Here is an 11,288-nt window from a genome sequence, read left to right as displayed (position 1 = left end):
TCTGCCCTTTTCCAAGATGGCGGCCGCCTAGCTTCACCTCACCGCGGAAAGCAGCGGCGCCGCCGGCCCCGCCCCCGTGCCAGGTCCAGCTATGGCGGCCATGAGCCTGCTGCTTCGGGCAGCGGCTGCCTGGGGAGCTCGGCGGGTGGCGAGCGGCGCGGCGGGCAGCGCTCGCCTCCCCTGGCTCGTCGGGACCGCCCGCCTCCCCGGCACCGTCGGTAGGGCCTCGGCGGCGGGAATGAGGAGGGCGGGGGTGGCAGGGGCGAGGTGACCTTGGGGAGCGGAGTCCTGCTGAGGAGGGGAGCGGGCTCCTGCTGAGGTGTCCTGCTGAGCAGAGGGGCGCGGAGGCCCCTCAGGGAGGCCCCCCCGGGGCGGCCGGCGCCAGACGGGGGCCGCGTCCCGGCGGAGCCGGGGGGCCGGCCGGCCGGGGCTGAGGGGGCCGGCGGGCCCGGGCCTGGCGCCGGGGCTGGGGCAGGAGCGCGGTGCTGAGCGGCGGTGCTGAGCGGCCCGTTGTGGGCGCGGGGAAGGGCCCCGCGGGGCACTGCGCGTAGCTCCGTTCTGCTGAGAAATCCCGTTTCTTGGGCAAAACAGGGATGGGAATTGGTGGGAGGCCAGACCTGCGAACACGGCTGATATGTGGATTTCCTTGGCCCTGTATGTATTCAGTGATTTATTTGTTGGGACCTACAGGCAGAAACAGCGTCTAAAGTTAAGAAGAAAAACAGGAGGTTTAGCAATACAGGAGATTAGTTCACGCAGGCTCTGAGGAATATTGGCATCCTCCAGAAAAGCAGCGCCTAACTACTCAGCTGGTGCTATATACTCCTTTTTTTTTTTCTTTTACGTGTTGTTGACCGTGACCTCGCACAATCATGAAAGGGAGAAAAAAAAACCCATAATGCTTTGGTTCTGCTTTCAGCACCTGTGCGACATAGCAGTGACCATGGGAAGAGAATGTTTATTATCAAGGCAACAAGTTTCTATGATACTCGATTTCTGAACTTGTTGGTGAGTTAAGAACAAATTCATTACATTCAGTGTGACACGTTGCTCGCAAATGGTGAAAGTGTCTAAAATACAGCTTTCCCTGTTGTTCATGAGGTGGCGTCTAAAATGCGTTTGGTGCTATTCACATAAATAAGAACTTCCAGTCCTCCTCCTAATGAAATTTTTGTCGTCTATTGTAAAATCAGGGCCAGGTAAAGTAAAACGATTGGCTACATGGCAAAGATTGTGGTAGGTAGTTAAATTAATGCTGTAGTAGCATTCTTAAATTATGTGTCTGTGTTCAGACATGCATAACCTACAAATGCTTTCCATTCCGTCCTTCTTTTAAAAAGGTATGATGTTACTCTTCTGTAGGGTTTGCCTTCAGTTCCCTAAACCACTAACAGCACAGATGAGACTTAGGAAGCCTGACCTGAGTTTGACCGCTAAAAAGCTTGGTTTCAGATTATTAGGAAAGGTAACAGCCAATTTGATACAACTCCCTTTGTGTGATCAGGCTTCCTGCATCTGTCTTCCACGGTGACCAAAGCCAGCAGCGGTTGTATTTATGTTGGATTATATTGCATTGGTGTTAGCGCCTCATTACAGTGAAACGCTGAAGCCAGTCATCATGTTCGTGGAGAGCGTTACTGTCTGCTTCTGCAGAGACTGACCTCTCCGGGAGATTGAAAGTTGAACTAAATAGGCTCATGGACTGACACAGCATCGCTGTTTCTGTATTATCTTTTTTTAATTAATGCATTTTAAGGAGCAATATGTCTTCATATACAACATCCCTACCTAACCTGTGAATGCAAAGCAGAGAATTATTGGCTGTTCCATCATTACCAGACTAATCTTATCTAACTTTTGTCAGGCTTCCGAGTTTCCCATACTGTTTCTTTTTCTTTTTATCACCTATACAGAGATTCTATATATTTCTGACGGGAATACCAGCAGCACTATTCATAACATATGTCAACATATTCATTGGTGAGTGCTCTGTCTTGACAAAGCTAAGTACACAGTCAGAGTTGCTAAATGGAAACTTAAGTATGCTGGATAGAAAGCAGAGATCTTTTAAGGCTTGCTCTTTGGAAGACCATGAAATAGGCCTAACAGTTACAGTAATATTGTACAAGTACATAGATGTTACCAGCATTTTTATTTTTCTGTAGTTGTTGCTTTTTTAAAAACAGAAAAATTCCATCTTTTGACAGTTTCAAACAGCAGTGAGGTTTCATGAACAGTTCTGTATTCCTATGAGGAACTTGTATTACCTTGTTTTACGTACTTCTTTAAGGCTGCATACGCTGCAACTGTCGTTTTTTATCTAGCAAAAACCCCAAAATTCAGCCTGACAGTAAAAGTTTTAAATCTACTACTGTAATAATATGGAATTAATTTAATAGAGAAATAAGGAAAAATCCATGCTTTCAGCTCATATACTTTAAAGGGCATTTCTGTGGACTTGATCCAAGTTATTTCTTCTGTGCAGCTGCTGATTTCGCCCTTCTGTTGCGTGGCTTAAAGTCTGTGAGCTAGATGTGAATTGCGGTGTGAAGTGTCTGGAAAAATTACAGGTCCAATTTTACTGAATAGAGCTCAGATTGAGGGATTAAGTGCTCTTTATGTGAAATAACAATTTTTCCTTAATGTGAAAGGCAGAACATAAGGTACTTTAAAAAAATAATACTTGAATTAAATGTTCCTCCCCTCCTTTCCTTGTCAGGTGAAGCTGAACTTGCAGAGATTCCTGAAGGGTATGTTCCAGAGTACTGGGAATATTACAAAGTGAGTGTAACATGTAAAAGGGTGGCATGTTATGGACAGCCTTCCTCTTGATCGTACTTTCGGGAGTAAAATGTGTGGAGTATGATAATGAGGATGGCCTTATCCCTGCCTTTGGGTATCGGTGCAGTAGAACTCAAATTGTGCAGTTATGATTTTGGTAAATTTTTTTTCCAGCTTTACAGAACACGTGTGTTGCTGTAGGAAATCTGTTTATTGACACAAGTAGATGCAAATTGTCCTTAACTTTATGCAAGTAAACTGCTAAAACTATATGCCAAGAATTCTTCTATCATACTCCTAAATAGTAAGAACAGTCTTCTGTTCTCTTTATTCTTAGCAGGCAGTTTTTGTCTTTCTTGCTCTGGAACTAGACCATGTCAAGATACTGGAGTTTGAAGTGACATCAACATCACACATGCTTTTATATCTAGTACTAACTGAAGGTTTTTATAGTCAGAAACTAAAAGTTATGCTTCTTTCACGTCACTGTATTTTCTTAAAATTAGTCCCTGACTTCTTGCTGCAAGCACTATTTTGATTTTGATGAGAAGTAATTGAATTCAGCAATGCTGTTATGACTGTTTCAACTCATTTAGGCTTTTGTTCCTAGTGAAATGACCTCGATGTGGAAGCAAAACTTTAAAATGTTACTGATTACGGTCAGAGGTTTGGAGTTATTTCTGTGATTACAGTGGCAGTTTAAGGAACTTCATCAGAAAGAAAATAAATTACATGTCTTCCAGTAACTTAATTTTGCTACAGAATAGTCATCTGCAGGTTACTTTGGCATTAAAAATGGCAAAAGAAATACAGCTTTTTAGGGTTCTGATCTTTCAAATAGTTGAGCGCATTTTTAACTTAACTGTTATGGTTTGAATGGCAGCACCCATAGTGTTGATGACATGTTTTCAGGACTGGGAACATACAAAATGATTTAATTATGATGACATTTCTACTTGGAAATTGCATAAATAATCTCTGCTTTTATATTTTCCAGCACCCTATAAGTCGCTGGATAGCTCGTTACTTGCTTGATCCCCCTGAAAAGGACTATGAGAAACAGATGGCTTTGCTTGATGTTGAAGCGAAGAAAACTGAACTTAGGTATAGTTGAAGGTTTTCAAATACTGATACATACTGTATTTTACTTTTTTATTTTGCTTATTATACTGAGATAGAGGCTGACATGAAGGGCTTATTTCTGTACCACTTGACCCTGAGTGCTTGCTCCACTGGCTGGTGCTGAAGTGGAGGTTACGGTATCTGTAGTCCCTGCCTCTTCAGTATTAACGTTATCAGAACTGGAACAATCCAAGGGCAGTCTTGTAAAACAACAGGTTCTCTTAAAAGCAGTTTGCATTTATAAAGGCGTAGTTTTGTCTTCCCAAGTCAGGAAATAGACAGCTCTTTTTGCCTCTGCTGATGCTCATAGCTTAATTAAGTGGCTAAATTACAGTTTACAGGACTGATCGTGATCCTTGTTGGTGTTGAAAATTTTGTGGGCAGCAACGACATTATTGTACTGAGTTTATACTTACACAGAAGAAACTGTGGTGTTAGAATAAAGTTTGAGTTCCAGGAACTGTTGCTATTGGGACCAAGATAGCATAGCTCCTTCTCCCATCACATTTACTTATGATTTTCTTGCTTCTATTTATTTTTCGTTAAAAGCTGTATCAAAACTGTCTAGTCCCTTACTAGGCAAGAGCCTGTGACAGAACTGATGTATTTGTTACTCTTTTGTGAGATGACTTGCCGAAAAAATTTGGAATGGAAGAATGTAATAGCTCATGTTTTAGCTGAACGCTTCATATTTTGATATTGCCTGTGCTTCAGTAGTATTTATGAACCATAGACGCTAAACTCACCGCTTTTGTCAGTAATGCCCTGATGTTAAACATAGATACATGTATAATTAAACCCAGTAAACTTCATGTTAAGTGTATCTGTTGCTCTTTTTTTTTTTTTAGGCTGATGGAGTTGGAGGCACGTAAACTGATGAGACACAGGGGAGATGGACCTTGGTATCATTATGAAACACCTGATAAAAATCTTGTTGACAATTCTATGAAATCCACACCTGACAATTAAACAATTTTAAGACAATACACATGGTCTTAAATGCATACCGACAAATTGTGACTGAGCTATGTAATATACATCCTGCTGTTTGCTGATGGAAATTAATAAAAATAAACAATGTTTGTGTTGATTCTGATAATTTGAAAGAAACTGTGTGGCAGTTAAGCTATATAGCTGTTAAAGTTGTTAATCAGAAAAAATGCCTTATGTCAGTTGCCAGCAATTACTTTTAATGCCTTGTGTCAGGTAATTTGTGGAAGATGAAGAAAGAAAAATACCTTCAGATCTTTGGAATATGAGGATTATATCTACCACTTCGGACAAATACTTTCTTTCTCATTACTTGTAGTCAGACTAATCTTTCACTATTTTTTCCCCAACTTTTATGTTGTTCAACATGTGCTATCGTTTTCTCTGCGTTGTCTCAAAAGTTTCTCTCTTTAGATAAGTTAATGCCCTTCATCCCTGCTCATGTCAGCCATGTTGCTCTTCCTTTATTAGTTTTGTCACCAGTTTCAAACTTTTTTCCTCTTGTGCATGTGTAATTCATGCTTGTCTGCTCATTCATTTTCTCATCTCACCTCCTGTGGTCCGTCTGTAAAAGACTTCTTATACAGACGGTTAAAAACAAAAACCCCTCAGACTAGCAAAGATGATTGACTTTGTGCATCTTTCTGAACTGGACAATCCTCTGTGTAGATCATCCAAAAAGTGGTCTCTGGAACACCTTTCTACATTGTTCTGGATGTTTTTGTTTGGGTTTTTTTCATGGTTTGTTTTTAAATGAGCTTTAGAAGCATAACAGGTACTTTTGCTATGATGCTTGCTTCCTATTCTAAACAGTAATAGATCTAAAACAGAGGCACATAATCCCTCGTGGCAGAAAGTCTTCATTGATGAAAACAGTCGGTGCTCAGCACTATGTTAGTATTTCAGAAAACTCCTTACTGAGGGGCACCTACCACTGTCACATAACGTTCATGTTTTAAATATGTATCTAGTGACATGGAGAATCACGTGCCAAGTAGTTGTGGGGAGGGTAGTCTTTAAAATTAATTGTAAGGCAGCTTTGGTTTTATTACCTCAGATATCTCCTGTGTTTTCAGAAGGCAGAATTTAGGCAGAAATGTTTGCCTGTGACTATCCACAGTCAGATGAAGGAGCAGAAAACAAAGGAAAAGTTCTTAAAGTGTGTGGTGCGTATAAATTCACTTTTTACTGATTTGTAGTGGATTTTGGAGGCCCAAGTCTTTCATGTAGTCTTGAAAATGCCGCCACAGTTCTGAAGCTGAAGTCTATGCTCTGTCATGTAAAACTTCTCATGAGAAGGAAGAATTTCAGCAGACAAATATTAAACTTAAGTATTTTCCTAGTAATGCTGTACATTTAACATCTTTAGCAATATATTCAAGTTACTGATACTGTTAACTTTCTACTTCTTGTAACAGGCTTGCTTAGTAAGATGAACAAGGGAAAAACAGGAAAATGCTTATTGAAGTTTGTAATGAAAGGATTGCTAGATACCTGAAAAGCAAGGATCAAGCCAGGGAGAAGGTTAATGGGCTTTATGGACCACCTTATCCCTGCTTATGACCTTCCTCAGCTGTGTGATTACACAACTTTTAGTACATAAAAATATGTCTTGTCAGCGAAATCTCAAGATGAAAACTCAAAACTTTATACTCCCAATGCATTTAGTGTAGAGAAGCTGTATAAGCAGTTTTTGGAGATGAAAAGGGTAAACCTTCCTGGTAACATGTAGAATAACTCAAAGGCTGCTTTTCAAGTGTGAATTGGAAGGAAAAAAGCAAACCAAAAGAGTTTATATAAAAACTGAAGTGGATATGTGCCATGCAACCCCTACTAACCAAGAAATGCAGAAACATGTAAAGTGAATAAGGCAAGTTGCCCCCAAGGACATCCACACATGTACCTGCCACGTGTTTTTAGAGCTTTACAGTTATTTTTCTACACTTTGGACAACTAGCAGGGAAGGTGCACTCTTCATCCGGCAGACTTGCCACTACAGGGGACGTGTTTCCTCAGGTTCTACCGGCCACGTACTCCCCTGGTTTTACATGCCTCAGGGAGAATAATGCAAAGTGCCTCTTAAAGTTTATGACCCTGAACTATTCATCCACAATAAAAATTCTCACCTTTTTTAAGGAAGTAAGCCCAAGTCCTTTAGTAACCTGTGATCATTTTGTGGTTTGAAACTTAAACCACGCTTTTTTTCCTTTACATTAAGCAACATTGCACCGACTATTTGAAGCAAAGACTGTCCGTTTTGCTGTTTCCTAGCAGTGCCAAACTTTAGAAAAGACTGATTTTGTATCAGTGATTTGACTTGTCCTTTTTGTTTGAGTCAATGTTTCAGATCAGGCAGCTCATGTGTCTTCTTATGGCTTTCATTGTTTATAAATGCTGGATTAATCATAACAGAAGCTATTAAAAAAGTACAAAGTTGTCTTGGGTAAAATAAATCTGTCTGGTGACCCTGTATTTGTGTGTGTGGGTTTTTTATCCAGCATCCAACAATGCTCACAAGTCTTCAACATAATGTCTGTTCTGAAGTCTAAGGTCATTCCACTGACATCATGTTCTGCCCTCGGTATTTCACATTGTTCCCAACACTTGATTAAATTGCTGAGAACAGACTGCACCGATCTGCTATCTCTCACAGACTGCTTTTGTAGTTGAATTAAATTGTAGTTGAATAAAACCTTACTTTTCAATTTTGTTGTTGAGATTTTACTAGAACTTCTGATTTTTGAGGTGAAAGGTAGTTCTAGCAAAGGTCACATCACCTGCTTGGAAGTGATTGATGAATCCTTGGATGTGATGTGGACTGCAGGTGGAAGGCTGTTTGTCTACATTATACATCTTAATTTTAAATGGATCAGTCATTTCTTTAATCCTGCTGCTGTCAAGGCTTATGCAATAGTTATTTGATATGGCTTGAAAAACTTAAATTTTGATGTTTTTTGTCCTACAAAGATACTTCACTCTGTTCCTCCTTCCCCTAACAGTATTCTTTAGAAGTGAAAAGCAAAGAGAAACACAGCAAATGCCATAAAAATGTCATTTTGAGCTAAAGGTACCATCCCTCAAGGCATGAAATCTGGGTTTGGCTACCGGCTGGCTACTGGCACTGCCACAGGGTTCCTTAGACATCTCAGGCTGGGCATTCCCGCCCTGTATCCCAACAGCTTGTCCCTCCATACCGCCCTACTCTGCCTGCCCCAGCCGGCTGGGCCCACGGGCACTGCGGCTTGCAGCGGGACGGCATCTCGCCGCTGCCCAGTGTCCGCTGCACCGCTGGGCCTCGCAGCTGAGGGACTTGGCAGGCAAAAGGCTTGTTCTAGGCACGTATGGCTTCCAAATCCTCGCCACCGGCACCTGAAACACAGGTATTAGTATTGGATTGCCTGAAAAATAAATGAAAGAGCCTGTAGCAGAGCAGTAGGGGGCAATGGGAGGCGTGCTCCGAGCTGCACTGCGAGACCGGGAGACGAAGTTTTTCGGGAAAGCAAGGTTTTTCTGGCGAAAGGCGTGCGCGCTGCCCGGCGGCCGGGCGCGGCCTGACCCCGGCTGCCGCGGGGCCCGGTCGGGGGAGCGGGGCGGGAGGAGCGGCCCCGGCTGCCGCCTAACGGCCGCCCGCGGCGCGCGCGCGGGGCGGGAATCGCCTCAGGAGAGCGGCCCCGCGACCGCCGGGGGCACCGCACCGCGCCCGCCGCCGAGGGACGGCAGGAGGCCGCGGGGGGCTGCCAGGCGCGGCCCGCCCCCACCGCCCTGCCCCTCCTTCCCTCCCGCCCGCGCTGGGACCCCCAAGTGCCGCCGCAGCTGGTGCCGCTCCCGCTGCCATTGGATTAAAAATAGCATCTTCCCTCCCCCTCCCCTCCCTCAGGCCCGGCTCCCGCCGCCGCCGCCGCGCCCTGCCCCGGGCCCGCCTGTCCTCTGCCTCCATTGCCCTCGCATCGCCCGCTCGCCGTCGGCCGGCCGGCCGCAGGGAGGGAGCATGCAGCGGGCCGCGCTGTTCAGCGGCGGCGATGCGCAGATGGCCGCCGGGGACCTGGGCGAGCTGCTCGTCCCCTACATGCCCACGATCCGGGTGCCCAAGTCAGGGGACCGGGTCTACAAGACGGAATGTGCCTTCTCCTACGACTCGCCTGTGAGTGCAGCGAAGCCGCCCCCGGCTGCCTCCGCTCCCTCTCCCCAACGCGGGCTACCGACCTGCCCTCCGCCGGCGCCCTGCGGCAAATCCCGCCCCTCCTACGGCCCCTTCCCCGCTCCCCGCTGTACCTCCGGCGCCCACGGCAGCCCCTCGCCCTCCTCCCGAGCCGCCGCCTCCCCCTCAGGCTTCACAACCTTCCCCATCCCTTCCTTCGCCTGCCTCCACCTGCCGTGGCCTCCGCCGCAGCCAGGTCCCCCGCCCGGGCTCGCTGCCGCCCCGCCACGCGTGGGGGTCGCGGCGGGGGGGCCCGGCCTGCCCCGCACCGCGCGGGCTGCGGCTGTCGGGGCGCCTCACGGTGAAGCGCTGCCGGCTCGCACGCAGCAGCGGTGTTCCTTCGCTTGTTTATTCATTTTTCTCCTTAAGGCGGTCTGAAGTGGTTGCTTAGACACGGGGATTTTGCGGGTTTGGGGAAAACTTCCCTGCCTGCTGGGAAATGGGCTCCGGCTGGCCGAGCTCTGCCCGCGCCCCCCGCAGCCCTTGTTCTTACTTTCAGGCTGCGGTAGTGAGAAGGGGCAGTAGCTGGTTGCCTCGGTTGCAGGTTTTGGCTAGCAGGTGCCAATCGTTTTGCTTTCCTGCTGCCTTGGTGATCATTTTGCTTTGTAAAATCTTCAGAGAAAACCTTCAAAAACTCAACCTGAGAATTGGTGTGAAACACCTTCCTTCCCACAGTTTAGTTTCACCGCTATACTTTAATGAACCTATAACATTTCCCTGCTAGCTTGTTTAGTTTGCTTTTAAATGAACGTTTCGTGTACAGTAAGCTTTCTACAGTGTTACAGATGTCTTGCAAAACTACCACAAACTCCCCCAGATCACATGTGTTCAGTGGCAGATTTGGGGCCTAATTTTTGACTTTGCTGATAATAGTGGAAGCCTTCATAAAATAGTAATGGTCAATGCTTTAAGAAACAGGTGCTTAAAATTACACTTTTAAAATGGAGCTGAAATTTTATTAAAAGTTACTTCTCCATGTGAAACTGAGGTTTCCTGGAGGCAATTGAGCACTTTATGTTGATGTTAAGGTCCATGGCAGCAATGAAAAGGAACCTCAGGGTTTACATTACAGAATATTCAACGAAAGGTAAGTTTCAGATGGATTTTTGAATCCATTATCCCTCTCTCTTTGATAATTCCTTCTAATACAGAAAATCAAAATTGGTTTTAAAGGTGACTCAGCTGTCTGGTGTTCATCATGTCTTGTTGAACAGAGGTTATTTTTACCCACACTCTTCAGGATCTCAAGTGTCACCCAGCAGCCCTGACTGCACTGGGAGGCGGTCTGATTAAAATTGCTAAATCAGACTCTGGTGCAGAGGTGTTAATTGCATTATATACTTAATAAGTTTTTTTTGGGGGGGGAAGATAATTGTGCCACAACATTTCCTTCAAATTTATGTTTAGGTGAACACATGGTTCTTAATAACGCTTTTGGGCTTCTTCAACATTATGATTTATAAAGAATATCTATTAACAAGTAGGAAGGGATATTAAATACTGCTATAGATTAAAAATGAACCAATCATCACCTCTTCCTCCCCTGCCCCCCAAACAAGCCTCAAGTAAACATAGTGAAAGCTGTGTTTAGCAAAACAATGTTTGCTCAAAAAATTTGAGCAAAATTTAACAAACTAGGTATAAAAGTAGCAAAAGGAGTTGGAATCACAATGTGTAATTTTTTTAAATTTACTTTTTCCCAAAAAATGTTTAATCCTTTTGACTTTATTGGGAAGATATTTCATATTTTGGAAAATATTCCCCTCTGTTAAAGCTTTTAAAAATTGCATTATAGGTATTCACTGGGCAAAAGCTTTGGCTGAACCTATGCAGTACCAGTAAAAATAAAACTAGTCTCCATTTCTATTGTTTTCTGTGGCTTTTCAGCCCATACCACTCCTTATCTTAGCTGAGCAAAGCACTGGTCTCAGACTTTATTTTTTATTACCATATAATCTAACAGATATTTAGATATTGTTTCTAGGATGATGATTCTAAAGGGCAAACGTGCTTTCTTGGGTAAAACACCATCGTTTACAAATTGAAAAGAGCAGAGCTGTGTTTTTACCATCTTTCATTCAGAAGAAAAGTGAAAGGATACAGACAGATTGTTGCCTTGGCTAAAGGGAGATGTTTGTCTCTGTATACTTTGTATTAGGTTGGTTTTGTGACTTAGTTTCTTAGGTTAGCTATATAT

General features: G+C 44.2%; 2 protein-coding genes across 3 annotated transcripts in view; both read left to right on the top strand.

The window, feature by feature from the left end:
- Nucleotides 1–56: 56 nt before the first annotated feature.
- NDUFB5 (NADH:ubiquinone oxidoreductase subunit B5) lies at nt 57–5,002 on the top strand. Its single transcript, XM_055817240.1, has 6 exons — nt 57–218; nt 920–1,008; nt 1,914–1,980; nt 2,720–2,781; nt 3,779–3,885; nt 4,752–5,002. The coding sequence occupies exons 1-6, from the start codon at nt 92–94 to the stop codon at nt 4,870–4,872; spliced, it is 573 nt and encodes a 190-aa protein (XP_055673215.1). The 5' UTR covers nt 57–91; the 3' UTR covers nt 4,873–5,002.
- A 3,489-nt stretch (nt 5,003–8,491) lies between these two features.
- The window catches only part of USP13 (ubiquitin specific peptidase 13), a 56,628-nt gene continuing 53,831 nt past the window's right edge, over nt 8,492–11,288 (top strand). For both annotated transcript variants that reach the window (XM_055817560.1, XM_055817559.1), the window contains exon 1: nt 8,492–9,034. In XM_055817560.1, the coding sequence (XP_055673535.1) occupies nt 8,882–9,034 (153 nt within the window). In that variant the 5' untranslated portion in view covers nt 8,492–8,881. The remainder of the gene's footprint in view (nt 9,035–11,288) is intronic.

This window comes from Falco peregrinus, chromosome 12 (assembly GCF_023634155.1).
Source record: "Falco peregrinus isolate bFalPer1 chromosome 12, bFalPer1.pri, whole genome shotgun sequence".
Taxonomy (NCBI): Eukaryota; Metazoa; Chordata; class Aves; order Falconiformes; family Falconidae; genus Falco; species Falco peregrinus.
The sequence above is the reverse complement of the archived record's forward strand: the minus strand, read 5'-3'. Positions and strand labels throughout refer to the sequence as shown.